This window comes from Drosophila suzukii, chromosome 2R, assembly GCF_043229965.1.
Source record: "Drosophila suzukii chromosome 2R, CBGP_Dsuzu_IsoJpt1.0, whole genome shotgun sequence".
NCBI lineage: Eukaryota > Metazoa > Arthropoda > Insecta > Diptera > Drosophilidae > Drosophila > Drosophila suzukii.
Genome location: NC_092081.1, coordinates 16,340,220 through 16,355,856, shown reverse-complemented (window position 1 = coordinate 16,355,856; position 15,637 = coordinate 16,340,220). Strand labels below are relative to the sequence as shown.

The 15,637-nt window shown below is 42.6% G+C and overlaps 1 protein-coding gene across 1 annotated transcript in view; it reads right to left on the bottom strand.

The window, feature by feature from the left end:
• The window catches only part of LOC108017946 (SH3 and cysteine-rich domain-containing protein), a 70,152-nt gene that overhangs the window by 18,777 nt on the left and 35,738 nt on the right, over positions 1 to 15,637 (bottom strand). Inside the window, 2 exon segments of the mRNA XM_036814056.3 lie at positions 834 to 890; positions 1,567 to 1,718. Coding sequence (XP_036669951.3) covers positions 834 to 890; positions 1,567 to 1,718 — 209 coding nt within the window.

The window sequence follows — 15,637 nt, the reverse complement described above, 5'->3', positions numbered from 1 at the left end:
TTCACTAAGCCGAGAAGATTTTCCCATTTTCCGATTTATCATCATTGGCAGGGCAGGCTGCCGGCACGGAATTAAGTATTGTTGCCACTGGATGCTGCAACTGCAACGTTTGCAGTTCCCCTAGTCCATGTGGGTGGAAAAGGCTGCAGAATTTATAGTTTTTCAATTTTTCGCATATTTTTCAATGCTCGAATGGCGCCGAGTGGAATTTACTGGGGGAGCAGCCGGAAACTTGTCCGGAACATATGGAACACAAAAAAAAAACAGAAGCCAGACGGACGGACATATAGCGACACATTTATCCGTAGTTATCGAATGGGGAAAACTTTGTTACTGCACTTGGACCAGTTCCAGAAACTGCATTGTCTTTGGGCCAGTTGCACTAGCCATGGATTTTGCCATTTTACTATATTTTTACCAAAGCCTTAATTGCATCCACACCATTGATTGATGACACTCGATTGGGCGCAGGTGGCATTTACGGCATTTACGGCGCCCGAAGACAAATTAAATGTGCTCTGAGTACGTGTTAAATTGAAATTTAAATCGATTCACAAACATAGGCAAATAAAACAGTGTTGTGTGCTGCAGTTGATGCGTTATTTAAAACCAATTAGCCGGTTGTTCGGTATTCGGGATCCAAGCGGGGTTTATTTTCTCAGCTAATTCTACATTTGCGTGCAACATTACAGCAACCTTTCGTATCGATTATATGGTATATGCTATATATTATAGTACGTCTGTACACGGTTATGTGGATTGGGACTAAATTAGACTATAGTTAGATGCTGGGTGATTGGGTTTTGTTGTGGTTCTTGGTGAATTTCGGTTACCTCAAAGTCAATACGGTTGATACAGCGTGGTACATTTGATTTTGTCGGGGTGGTTGGCTGATAGTTCGCGATTATATATCGATTATATATCGAGACATTGTATTTTTTTTTTGGTTGGGCAAAGCATATTGAATGCATTTAGTGTTCGAATGGAGATGGTAATATATACGTAAATTTGTATAGAGAAGAAGTGGAGAGATTATTATTATGGCAAGTATAACTTAGCTTAGCTTAAACTATGGTGGATGCACCTGAACGGAATTATCTTGTAAATTGCGAGTGCAATTGCTGCATTGCATTGCATAATCCGGATTGTGCAAATATTACGGATTCCTTCAGAGCATTCTAGTTTATTTTATTGCGGATGGGAATGGAGGGTGGAGGTTGGAGGGTGAGGGTCTTCTACCCTTGGATGCTTGGTTGCCCGAATGCCTGAATAATTTTTCGCGTTTTCCACAAGCTTTTAGTCATATTAATGTGCGGGCGGCCCCGCTCCCGATTTTGTCCGCCCTCCACTGGTATTTGCAGCACTATTTCATTTTGTATCTGGATGGGTTTCTCCATCTGCTCCACCCTTTCCATAGTTCTAGACACTCTGCTGCGGTTTGTATTCGACTTAATGGGCCCTGCTCTCTATGCCCGATAATGTTGTGTAACGGCGGGAATATGGGTGGTGTGGGCAACAAAAAAAAAAGCAAGGGGGTTTGGATGGTAAATATAGTGCCTTACTCACCTATCTGCTTGTTGTGCTGAACCAGAACCAGCAGGCTTTAGGCTCTTAAATGCTTTCAGCCACTTTGTTTTCATCGATGGCGCTGTGGCAGCGGAGAATTTGCGTTCGTTTCGCGGCGACGTCGGCTCAACTTTGCTCACGAACAGATCCTTCTGCAAAACACATGGAAGGTGGAGAAGGGGAGTGAGAAGGGGTTTGAAAAGGGGGAGAAAGTGCATTAGCCAAAATGCAATTTCCACTTAAACGTCTCACGTTGCAGTTTAATTACAGGCCATTAACACTCGCAACTCGTTGCATTCCGTTGCAACTTTGTCTGCAGCTATTTGCAAACCATTTTGATTTCAGTTTGTGCCACATGCACACATTACATGCAGAGCGAAAAAGTTATCGTAGGTCTAAAAGATATTTGCATCCCAATCGAATACCAATATGAATACCATCATAATACTTGTAAAATACTAGCGATATGAGTAGATTTATAACTGAACTCAAAACATTTAAGCATTTTCTTTAAATAAAAGATATTTGTGTGGGAATAGGTCTGGCATCCTTGTCAACCGAACCCACCACAGATGAACAGCACTACTAATTATCGGCGTGGTGAAAAAGGAAGTCTGGTACAACGACTTAGAACGAGAGAGACGAAGACGAAAGACGTGAATTTTAAACGAAGTAAAAGAACGACGGGAGTAATAATCAAAAACGCTGTTAAAATCCCTATTAAATACCCAAAACTATAATCAGAATTACTTATCACTATTTCATTTAAATAAAACTATAAACCTATTATAATAAAATTACAACTAGTGGGACTTTTCATTTAAACCAGAAAAACCAATCCCACAAATATGGGGGCTCAACCTACGTGAAAAGTGAAAAGTAAAACGACGAAAAGTGTGCCTAAGAAAAGATCTAGAACGACAAAAACTGTGGAAACCGAGGAAAAACTTAAAAAACGACGTACGAGTGTGTGTAAACGACGCTACAACCACCACTGTGATCTGCCATATACATATATAACGACGCGTATGTGTATATAAACGACGGGTAGAGAACGCGAGTGAAAACGACGAATACGAGTGTAAAGAAGAGCAACGAGTACGAGCGAACAATTCCAAGAACTGTTTCTGCAAACATGTCCAGTCTAGCTGATTTTGATTCCGTTTTACAGGCGCTAAAATCTGAAAAAAAGAAAAACGTTGACCTGCTGCACAAGTTTGTATACGAAAATGACGGCGATCGGCATAACCGAAAGCGACTACGGGGTTTCGACGGGTTTGACTTTTTGGAAACTGATGATCTTTTCAACCAGAAGGTGTCTTACGTTGCGCAAAATTTGTCAAACAGCGACCTTGCCATAATTTGCAACATTTTGGGCTTGCAACACGACAAAAGTGATCTCATGCTACACATTTTCCGCAATTTGCGCGCAGGAAAACTGCTGGAAGATGCAGATGAAGGGGACTCCGAAGATGATGAGATAGACGAACGAGAAGAGAATGACGAAGATAACGACGAGAAAAGTTCTAACGGTGACGACGACGAGTTTCGCTCTGTGCGAAGCAATACGGAGAAGCAGAAAAAACTAAACAAGGCACGGGCTGGCACAGTGGCGTCCAACAATAACGATTACGCCTCTGTACAAAGTTTCGCTGTGAATTCGCCGCGTTTTTCTGTTAACTTCCGCGATGTAGAAGACTCTATTCGTCCGTTCAGTGGAGATGACACCCTTGCAGTAGAGGTTTGGATTTCTGATTTCGAGGACATGGCTTCCATTATGTATTGGGATGACCTGCAAAAACTCATTTTCGCGAAACGTTCTCTAAAAGGTCTCGCTAAAGTCTTTATTATGAGTGAGCGTGGTATCAAAAATTGGCAAATGTTAAAAAACGCGTTGATCAAAGAGTTCAAAGCCGAAGTAAATAGTGCTCAATTACATAAGTTGCTATCCGAAAGAAAAATCAAAAACAATGAAAGTGTTCAAGAATATCTCCTGAAAATGAAAGAAATCGCTTCTCGTGGCAGTGTAGACAACTGTGCACTTATGCAATATGTGATTGATGGCATCAATGATTTAAGTGTTAACAAATCGATCTTGTACAATGCCAAAGACTTGAAAGAGTTCAAGGAAAAATTGAAGTGCTACGAGAAAATTCGCGAAAAATCCGGAAAGCCTAAAAATTACGAAGACAAGTCGAAATACCCGATAGGTAAAGAAAGTGCGTGTCATAAGGAAGTGTCAATGCAAAGAAAGGTACATTGCTTTAACTGTGGTGCCGGTGGCCATACATCAAATCAGTGCCCCAATCGAAACAGTGGTCGTAAGTGCTTTAACTGTAACAATTTTGGACACATATCGAAGGACTGCCCCACAGGCAAGATAGAAACGGTTGAAACTCCGAAAAATACGCGCAAAGTATGCGATGACAAACTTTCGATGTGTAAAGAGATTTATATGAAAAGCAACAAGTACACAGCCCTTATTGACACTGGCAGCAAATACAATATTGTAAGTGAAACAACGTACGTAAGCCTGAACAAGCCAAAACTGAGTGCTGTAAACATTTTCCTTGTCGGTTTCGGGAACAACAACCGTGTAAAACCATTCGGTTCTTTTAAAGAAGAATTCGAAGTTGACGATCAAGTGTTTGAAGAAAATTTTCTTGTTGTCTCATCTGACTTTCTAGACGTGCAAGTTGTTTTAGGTGCAGAATTTTGTAACAACGCTGAAATAATAATTAATCGTGACGGAATAAAAATACAAAGCCAGGAAAAGCATGCCGAAAGTGAATTAGGTGCGCTAATGAAAATCAACGTCGAAAGCGCCGAAAATTTAAACATAAACATTGACGAGAGTGCAACAACTGAGGCAAAACGCGAAGTTTACGATCTGATTAAGAACTATAACCCGACGAGTACAAAAACAACAAACGTTTCAATGCGTATCGTTTTAAAAGACGACACTCCCGTACATTCGCGCCCGCGTAGATTCGCGTTTTCCGAGCGGTGCATTATAGACGATCAAATCGAACAATGGCTAAAGGACGGAATCATCGAGCATTCTGAGTCCGAGTACAGCAGTCCGGTCGTCCTGGTAAAGAAACGCGATAACACTCCTCGACTCTGCATTGACTATAGAAGAATTAACAAGGTAATAGTACGAGATATGTTTCCCCTTCCCTTGATCGAAGACCAATTAGACCGTCTGCAAGATGCCCATGTATTCAGCACGCTGGACCTCAAAAACGGATTTTTCCACGTTAATGTCGATGAAGAAAGCCGCAAGTTCACATCCTTTGTAACTCACAATGGCCAGTACCAGTTCCTGAAAGTCCCTTTTGGCCTCACGAATTCTCCAGGCGTATTTCAAAGACACGTTAACGCCATTTTCCGAGACTTGACCCGTTCTGGTATTGCGATTCCCTACGTCGACGATATCATAGTCCCAGCTGCAGACGAAGGCGAAGCAGTAGCCAATCTCAAGACAGTCGTCAAACGTTGTGAGGAGTATGGTTTAGTTATCAACCTAAAGAAATGCTGCTTCCTAAAAAAGAAAATCGAGGTTCTAGGTCATTGTATTGAAAACCAATCGATCAGCATCTCAGACGACAAGACGAAAGCTGTGACGAAGTTTCCTCTCCCGACAAACCAGAAGCAATTACAAAGCTTTCTGGGTCTGGTTGGATATTTTCGCAAATTCATACTGAGCTTTTCAATCATTGCCAAACCTTTGACCGATCTTATGAAGCACGACGCCAAGTTTTGTTTTTCTGACAGAGAGATTGACGCTTTTAACAAGCTTAAGAGTTTGATTACCCAAAAACCTGTGCTCAAAATTTTTCATCCACAGCACGAAACAGAACTTCATACAGATGCTTCGATTGATGGTTTTGGGGCAGTATTACTCCAAAAATCTCCTAAGGATAACCAGATCCATCCAGTCTACTACATGAGTAAGAAAACTACAGACGCAGAAAGAAAGTTTTCTAGCTACGAGTTGGAGATCCTTGCAGTGGTAGAAGCTTTCCGAAAATTCCGAATATACCTGTTGGGTATGCATTTCAAGCTGATCAGCGATTGCAATGCTTTCACGAAGACGATTGAGAAAAGAGAAGTGTGCACTAGAGTCGCTCGTTGGATCCTCGAACTTCAGGAGTTTGACTTTGAAGTCGAACACAGATCAGGCACTCGCATACGCCATGCTGATGCTCTAAGCCGTTACCCTGTAATGATGATCTCTGACGATAGTTTGCACAGCAAATTGAAGTGTGTTCAATCGCAGGACGAGGAATTAAAAGCCATAATAGACATCCTTGCTGAAAAATCTATCCACAACAATTTCTTTTTACGATCTGGTTTGCTGTACAAATTACTGAACGACGACGAGCTTATTGTTGTACCACCGATCCTTCAACGTGAAATCATTCGACAGGCTCATGAAAAAGGACATTTTTCTGTAAAGAAAACCAAAGAAATCATCGGAAAGAAATATTACATTCCTAAACTTGAAGACAAGATCCAAAGACAGATTAAATGCTGCATTCCGTGTATCGTATCCAACCGCAAACTTGGGAAAAAAGAAGGAGAGTTGCACCCATTGCCCAAGGAAGCGGAGCCGCTTCAAACATTCCACATCGATTTTTTGGGACCTCTCGAATCAACTCACAAGGCGTACAAGCACATTCTTGCTGTCATTGACGGATTCACCAAATTTTGTTGGCTATATCCTACGAAATCAACATCCTCCAAGGACGTCATCAGTAGACTAGAGGCTCAAAGCGCAATATTTGGAAATCCTGTTCAAATAATATCCGATCGAGGCACAGCGTTCACTTCAGACGAGTTCAAGAAGTATTGTGAGGACGAGGGCATTGAACTTCACGCAGTAACCACTGGAGTTCCGAGAGCAAACGGTCAAGTCGAACGCCTCAACGCCACAATTGTATCCGTACTGTCCAAACTCTCATTAGATGATCCCAGCAAGTGGTATAAGTTCGTAAACCAGGTGCAGCAGACAATTAATTCGACGTACTGCAGAAGTACACAGACAACTCCATTCGAACTTCTTGTAGGCATCAAGATGCGTACTAAAACAGACGTCCTGTTGAAGGAAATGATTGAGCAAGAGTTGGTACAAATGTTTCAGGACAACCGAGACGAGATCCGCAAAGCCGCAAAGCAACAGATCCTGGTTATGCAGAATGAAAACAAGCACTCATACAACCTCAGACGTAGACCAGCAGCAACATACAAAGTTGGCGATATTGTCGCTATCAAACGCACGCAACTTGGTGGTGGACTTAAGCTAAAGCCTAAGTACTTGGGTCCCTACCGCGTTACAAAAGTCAAGCCGAAAGACACTTATGATGTTGTAAAGGAATCGCTAACTACGGACGGACCAAGATACACTACCTCTTGCGCTGAGTATATGAAGCCATGGATGAATATATCCTCCGAGGACGACGACGATACATTCGGGACGAATGTTTAGAAGGATGGCCGAGTTGTGGGAATAGGTCTGGCATCCTTGTCAACCGAACCCACCACAGATGAACAGCACTACTAATTATCGGCGTGGTGAAAAAGGAAGTCTGGTACAACGACTTAGAACGAGAGAGACGAAGACGAAAGACGTGAATTTTAAACGAAGTAAAAGAACGACGGGAGTAATAATCAAAAACGCTGTTAAAATCCCTATTAAATACCCAAAACTATAATCAGAATTACTTATCACTATTTCATTTAAATAAAACTATAAACCTATTATAATAAAATTACAACTAGTGGGACTTTTCATTTAAACCAGAAAAACCAATCCCACATTTGTTTACTTCAATTCATATTATTTTCATAACAAATCTGAATTACAAGCGATATGAGTATATTTATAACCTAACTCAACATTTTTAAACATTTTCTTTAACTAAAAGGAGTTTGTCTACCCCAATCGATATTGTATTTGTAGTATTTATAGAAGAGTAGCGATGTAGGTTCATTTCAAATGTAACTCAAAATATTTAAGTATTATCTTTTTATAAAAGGTATTGGCTTACCCCAATCGATATTATGTTCATAGCATTACTGAATTGCAAGCGATATAAGTAAATATATATTAAGTAAAAATCTCGTAACATTTTCTATTGTTATCCAAGTGAAAATCCTAGTATTTCTTAAGTAATCCCAACTCCCTCTTTCTTTCGGTGTATTTTTCTAAACACTCGTTATCCCATAATGGAGCCGTGATTACGAGGACAGTATTTAGGCAAAGGAATGCTTAAATATTTAACTGATGCTATGATGGGCAACGCATTTGTGTCTGCTGCCAGGCGTTGAATAAAGCCATTTTAATTAATAATCAACACTCTGCCGAATGCCACAAAATGTAATTACGCCCGGCCCAAGCACACACACAGTCGCACACAAGTTGCAAGGCTCGGTTGGTCGCACTTACACACGCACACTCGCACACACATCCTGCAACAATAATTAAAACCACGTGTGACATGAGGTCACAGTTTAGTAAGCCCAGTTGTCCTTGCCATCCTTGTTGCTATCATGTTGCAGCCTGTTTGGTTGCTATCTGTCACGAGCGTTGCATAATTAGATGAGCTTTGCAGTGCACTTAATTTGCTTTTTAACCGCACGAAATAGCAAATAGGGGATTACTAACAGGTTGTTCCGGATGGAAAAAATATTTATGTCAAATATTCACCATATTTCCTTATAACTTCTATCTTATAACGCTTAAATAGTGTTATTAATTAAACCAAGGTGAAATATGGCTCATAAATTGTGTATGGAAAGATGTATGCTTTGTGCTGAAGCTTTGTATCCATAAATTATTTGCCACAAGAGGCCAGATTTAAAATGAATGATTTTGTCGTTTTGATTTAAAGTATTATTTAATGGCTATTCGTATAAATAAATCTTGAAACTAGATGGCCACACAACACCTTTGCTCTTTCATATATCCCGAACAAACCTTAGTTTCCAGACTGTCAGCCAATCCCATTAACTTTTTGGTTTCGGCAATCGCAACATCTCCGAAATATTCCCTCTTTTCGCACCGAATTCCGGGAGACAGAGGTGATTTCATGTTGTCAGAACGTCAAAACAAGTTAAAAATCATTGCACTCAATGCAATTGCGGTATTTATAATGCAGCAGAACGCGTTCGATGCAGTTCGCTTCGCTTGGCGCGATTCTCGGTTTCTGATTTCGGCAGGTTTTCCTCGTTGTTTTTCCAACGAAAGTCCCCCTCGTTTTCGACATGTTATTTTTAGCACTTTGACAGCCCGACAGAAGTTGGGGCGAGGTCAGGTGGGTGGTGAATGGGTGGTAAATGGGTGTTCCATGGGTGGTGGCAGTGGGTGACTGGGCGGATAGCTGACAGGCAGGATATTAAGGCTGCCATATGGTGCAGCACGATATCAAAATCAATGTATCGACGCCACCGACAACAAAGGATGCAATTCGGCGGAAGGCCATTTGGTGATGGCGAAGGATTCGCTGATACAAATTAATTCACTCACAGCGATTGCAATTAAAAATTAATTTTTTCACACAGCTCAAAGAGCCCATATTTAATGAGTAATTAATTTGCACGCAATTGCGGAGCCACAGGCCGGAAACGGAAATGGAAATACGGTTAGCGGCGATATGGCCCACTATGCAGGCGGACGGGCCAAGGATTAAGGACGTGGCCAAGATAAGCGGCCCAGTCTGGAAGGGAGTGCTCTTTTCTTGACGTCTGTGGCAACCAGCACATTTAAATGGGGGAGCGGCAAGGATGCGAAGGACGCCTGAGTGGCGGCCAAAGCGTCTGGCCATAATGGACATGTGCCTGTCATGTTGCCTTTGTCATTGTCGTCGCCATTTTGGGGGCGTTTCCGGGGGCCATAAATTTATGCATGCAGTGCATAAAATTCAAATTAAAGGAGCTGCAGCAGCAGCGGCAGCAGCAGCACATTCTGCCAGCGACAAGTACACGTTTTGACACTTTACAACAGGCCAAGTCCCATCCAAAAAGGGGACGTCAAAGCCCGCAGCCAGCTGCCAAATGGACAGGGGCGTAGATGGGGGCGTACTGCTTTGGGAACCTCCCGTCCCAGGGATGTGAGATGTGGGCATCCCCCAGTGCAATCAGGAGCAGCTGCTGCAGCTCAGCTAGACTGAAATCAAATGTTGCCTTGGCCAGGACTAAAAAGGCTTAAAGTGCTGCCATCTGTAAACCAAACCAACCCAATCCCCCCCCGCCCCCCTTTCTGTGTGACATAAATTGCGACCTAATTGATTTCACTTGGCTTTTTAAGCTACTTCCCAAAGTGGAAGGAAAGTAGTGTACCTACAAGCTGCCAGCTTTTCTCCCCGCTTTTCCGGCCACTTTAATTATCTGCTATCGCCATCTCTCGTCTCGGAGGAGGAACCCAAAACAAAATTTATGGCTGTCACAATTTTTAATTATGTTGCCCATTGCTAGATTGAAACCACAAAGGTATCGTAAATTGCCAACTCGGCCGAGCTGGCCAGCTCGCTTTTGCCCGGCCAATGGAAATTTCCTCATTAAGGCCGCAACAAAGCGCGCTGGCTGGACAAAAGGAACCGGATCCTTTGTGATTCCATGCCTGATCTGCTTAACCACAGCCCGATGCCAGATACTCCTCCCTGTAATAAGCATTTCAATTGGCCCACGATGGCCCATTCGAGCACTGGCAATATGAAAGCATATTTTATTGCCACTTTGATGAGCAGCTGGATGGTTGGATGGCTGGATGGCTGGCTGGTTGGCAAAAGCAGCGAACATTCAGTTTTAACCTATATTTTTCTAGCCCGCTGCAGCCTTTGTAATCTAGAGTAAGTGTAAATGTGTGGGCAGGGGTTGTGGGGGGATTGGTCATGGATGGGTGGGTATTCCACCCACTTTTTCCCGGCTCCAACTAATTGCCGTTGTGTAGAGTCTGGCCAAGGAGTCCAAGAGCTCTGCAAACATGCCCAAGACAATTTGGCCCACCGGGAGCACGGGGATGTAGCCAGAATGTAGCTGAATATGTAGCCAGACAGCTAGATAGCTAGATGGCTGGAATAGGGGAAGGTGGATGGACAAACACAACATTTCCGTAAATTACACGCATTTGTCAAAACGAAACAATGCGCAAAGTGTTTATTTGTTTTAGTGAGTGCTTCTCAGCGCAAAAATGACTCGACACAAAAACAGGACATGGACGGAGAGGCGAGGGATGCTGGAGGGGGTCTGTAAAACTGTTGCAACTTCTAATGGGTTTGCTTGTTGCAGCTCCTGCTGCGTCATTGTGTTGGTGCGCGTCTGTGTGATCAGTGCAGCGCGCAATGTGGAGCAGCGATTATGCAACCACCTCACTCTCACAATGCATATGCCCCATCGATCCAATTCAGGACGCAGTGCAGCAGCACAGGGCTCACAGGACTCACAGGACACACAGGGCTCTGTGGACCCCTTGGCGTATGCGTAATGCGAACGAACACTTTTCAATTTTCATTAACTGCCGGACCAAATTGCTTGTGTCATTTGCAACAGCAAGTGACACTCACAACAGCTGAAAGGATACTGAAATCCTTTGAGCGACTAAAAGATACCTGGTACCTTAAGGGTTATCAAAGGTTATTTTTGGTTATTTGTCTAATTTTGTATAAATCTTGAACCAGGTAATTATTAAGCCCAAATACATCAGATAGATAAAGTAAATCTGGTAAAAAAAATGCTGCATAGTTCAAGGGATGTAACTGTTGGTAATATGAGAATTACTTTGGAATATTCAAGGACACTTCCTATAGAAGCAATGATATAACTACATCCGTATTGATATCCTGATATTGAAGAAATTCTTGAAATTTGTTCTAGCTTATTAAACCGAAATTCTTTAAGAGGTAAAATCAAACTAAGTTCTATTAAGACAGTTTAAAATATGTTGCATACTTTACGGGACAATATTGGTTTTAAAGGTCTGTTAGTAAATTTTGGTATTACATTTTGATATTTTGCTAGTAATGATGATATAAATATAATCATCTAACATTTTGTAAGACCTTTTACAAATTTAGTCAGAAATTCACAGAATTTTTGGAATGTTTTTCGAGTTTTAAGCCCATTATCACTTAGATTGAAATCAAAAGAAACCCGTATACCCAATATATCTCCATCTGCTGGATATGGAAGGAGTCACAGATTCTGAGGCGGCACAGTTTGCATTTGACAATCAACAACAGCCGCAGCAGGCTACCCATTGCAACCATAACAAATGCCACTGCGATTGAGAGAGCAAGGATTGAATGCCGTCGGATGACAGAGGCAAGTCAAACCTGTCCGGTTTTCGGTCGCTCGTCCTGCGTCCAGTTGTCCATTTGTCCAGTGTCCTGCGGCCGGGTTAACCGCAATTCGTGCCGTCCTGCCAGCACTTAATAAATATGCAAAAGGCGCATTCCTGAGTCTGTGTGGAAATCTGACTGATGTGAAATTTATTGGCCGCAATTAAAATTGCAGAATGCTGTTTGCTTTGGCCACACACATTGCAACTCGAGCTGGTTTGGCCGATAAGCTTAATCGGCTTTTTTTTCCCGTGCTGGAATTTGGAGGCCAGGTATCCTTAGCCATTTCTCAGAACCTCTTATTCCCGGGTAGTGCGTGAGCCATGCCCCATTTTGTTTTACGACCAGCTCCCTAAGCTGCTCTTACCGAAAATAAGAGGGCCCAAAAAGAGGGCTTTCATTAAGCCGGGTGAGCAGGGGGCGTGGGGAAAAATCCCCAAGGGCGTCGGTTAAGCTGCGTGAAATGCCCTCTGATTCTTCCTGTAATGACACTTGCATCCTCACATCCTTGCCACCTCCGAATGTAATTTGCATTTGCTGCCCCCTGTCCCTTTTTACACTTTATTTTTATTGCTGAAAACAAAACGAGAGAGCGCCGTGTAAAATTCCCATCGAGTTTTCCACCTGTGCTGGGGTTTTTCCGTTTGCCTGCTCTCACCTTATACGTGACTGCCATCAATTTTCAGTGGCCCTGCCGCATCATTTTGCATACAAACAGATGAATGAAACCCACTGGCACTGCCCCTTTTCAGGATGGCCGTCCTTGTCCCCTTAACTCGATTTTGAAATGCTTTAAAAGGCGTTATGTGCGACGACTGCTGATCAGGCCACACACCTCAGAATGATGCTTGTTGCAAATGGGAATGCTGAGTTCCGCTTTTTATGTACTTTTATTATTATTGCAAGTGTAGGGGCGGAGAATGGGGATGGGTGTGCGGCCCCCATCGTGTGGGAAATATCCTGTGAATGTGACTGACTTCCGCAGCTGTTGCAGCACAAATTGATTTTCAATAGCTGAGTGGTTTTTGATTCAATAAAATGACATACTCGGCTTACTCCCGAAGCCCCTAGAAGAGTAGTACCGGCCACGTGCTCGTCGGGTTCGGGCTGTGCGTCCTGTTCGTTCTGTTCGCCCTGTCAGGGTCCGTCTGCTTTGCGGTTGAGAAAAGTTTCGGTTCGGTTTCCTGAGCACAGCTTAATTCACTCCGATGTAATTAAGATTGCTTTAATTCAATTTGCATGCGGAATGTGCAAAATGAATCACCACTCTGACCTTGCCAATCTATCGAATCTGTTTTTATTGGCCTGCTGATAAATGGGCAGGACGTGTCAGGCCCAAAAGCGATTTATCAAAGGTTGCCTCCGAAATTCGGAGTATATTTTCGCCTCCTACCGGGCTGCTTATCAATCAATATGCAAAAAAAAAAAAGGGGAAAACAAGAGCAACTAGGAAATTGGGGAGGGGGTAAAACTCTTTTTACAAGGCGCTTTTTAAGTCAAGTGAGGCAGTCAAGCGGGGCTTACAAAAGTTTACTGGGGCTGCTCAACTAGGCGCATGAATTTCTAATTAAAACGCCGCCAACACACACTCGTAAATACTCATTTGAGGCTGGCTCACACCCATAAGCAGCGTATATGCAAATGTACATTATGTACGTATCACGTATACGCAGTGAGGGCCCACATTGGCTGCTATCTACTTAATTACTTGGTGGGGCGAGCGGGCGAATTATATGCATAATTTAAAGTGCATGCTTTTCCCAAGGCCCCGTAGAGTCCATTCCCCCTGCTTCCCCCTGGTTTTTCCCACCCGCTGACTCCTTTCCTAGCTGATTAAGCCGCCGGCATCTGGAAACTCTCCGTTTCTGTCTTCTGGGCAGCACAATTCACACGCAAACTTTTATTGCACTGACAAAGTGCCGCCCGCTGTGGTTTTTTTTTGCTCCACAGGAGCGGGACTTTTCCTGGTCCGCCCACTCCTCCTTTTTCATCTGCGGGAAATGGAGCGGAAAATATTTGCGACAAGCGGGACAAGCCAGTGCACACACACACACACCTGCCACATTCCTCAAATCCCATCCAACCAGCATATGTGCCAGGCGAATTTCCCACGTTTTTTGTGCGCCACCAGAAAGGAAATCAAAATATTTCCGCAACTCAAATTAAAAATTGTCCATTTTTTATCTCGTTGTGGTTTTTCATCAAAACGAAAAGCCCTGTCACTTTCCCACTCCAAACACAGTCGCAATTCCATAACCGAAACCACTATCTGCAAACAAAATCAATCGTTTATGGAAGTATTGAAAATGACTGTACGTAAAGCTTGTGCGATTTAAGAAATTATTGGAAACTGTACAGAAACCAATGGTTATTAGAATTATTGAGGTTTTCCTCTGGCTTGTTTATTACCTTTTTAAAATTTTCTTCTGCAAAATTGTAAATCCCTTTGTAACATGTTTGGCATTCAGTTAAAAGGACTTTGGGAATTTCCAATGCATACATATCGACCCTTGAGCTCGCATGACCTACAGGGCTTCGATTTATGGAATTTCGAGCTACAGAACTTCAACTGTGGCGGCCTCCAGGTGGGTGGGCTGTGTGTGTGTATACCGAGTGTTTGGTTAGCCCGGGTTGGTTGCTAATAAAAAATCAATTAACTTGGCCTTGGCTCGTGTTGCGAGCTTCCTGCCTGCCTGCACACGAGTCGCGTTACTCAATGACAGGCCTAAGCCAACTTCACGGATGAAAATCGATGGCCCCGGCTCACGTACTAAGTATACCCCTCCATGTGGATATATAGAGGTGGACGTGGGGGGTACGGCCATAGCTTTGGCTAAAACCAGGCGCGATAATTGATGTCAAATGCTCGTCACATTTGTCTCACTGCCAGCGTGTGTGTGCGAATGCAGTCGTTAATCATATAGGCGCCCAGGTGGGCGGACTAGGAAAAGCGACCCAGGTGAATGCCAATCGACGGGGAAACTTAATAAGCACAATTTCTGACAGAGATAGAGACGTGCCACGTCACTACCATGGCCTTTAGTTGGATTAAATGCGACTTAAATATATTCGTTAAGTTTATTGAAAGCCCATTAAAAAAGCACAGATAAATTGCAGGATTTAAATGCTTGTGACCAGTAATGGAAAGCGGCTTTCAAAATGAATCTGGGTTAGCGAAATTCGAAAAGCTGGCTAGTAAAGTAAGCAAATAAACAAAGTAAGTATTCTCTTTTGCACAAGCAATGCTTATACTTATTTAATTTATTTAACAATTAGTTCCAATTTGAAATATTAAATTTGTATAACTAATCCAGCAAAGAAAAAATAAAAAGTAACTAATTTCATTAGCATTGTGAGAAGGGTAGCTTTGAGTGGTGTAGGTTTTATTTAGGATAGTTGTGTTGGATATATTATTACATATAGAAATTATAAGTAAAAGTGTTCTGCTCTGGAGTACGACTCTATCTCGACTACTTTATATTTTCAGACTCTGGTAACATTATTAAAAGCGACTTATGCTACACTAATACAGGGAGGTTTGGTATATACAACATTAGGCGCTGTTCACAATTGTTTAACCGAAAAATATCAGTGCCTTTAATATCCTTGCCTATAAATCAAGTTCGACTTGTGCTCCACTTATTTTCGGTTTATCCCCACTGTATCCCGACACGTGCATAATTAGTGTGTTGGCAAGGAGCAAAAATGGCTGGCACCCAGCTCCGCCCCGC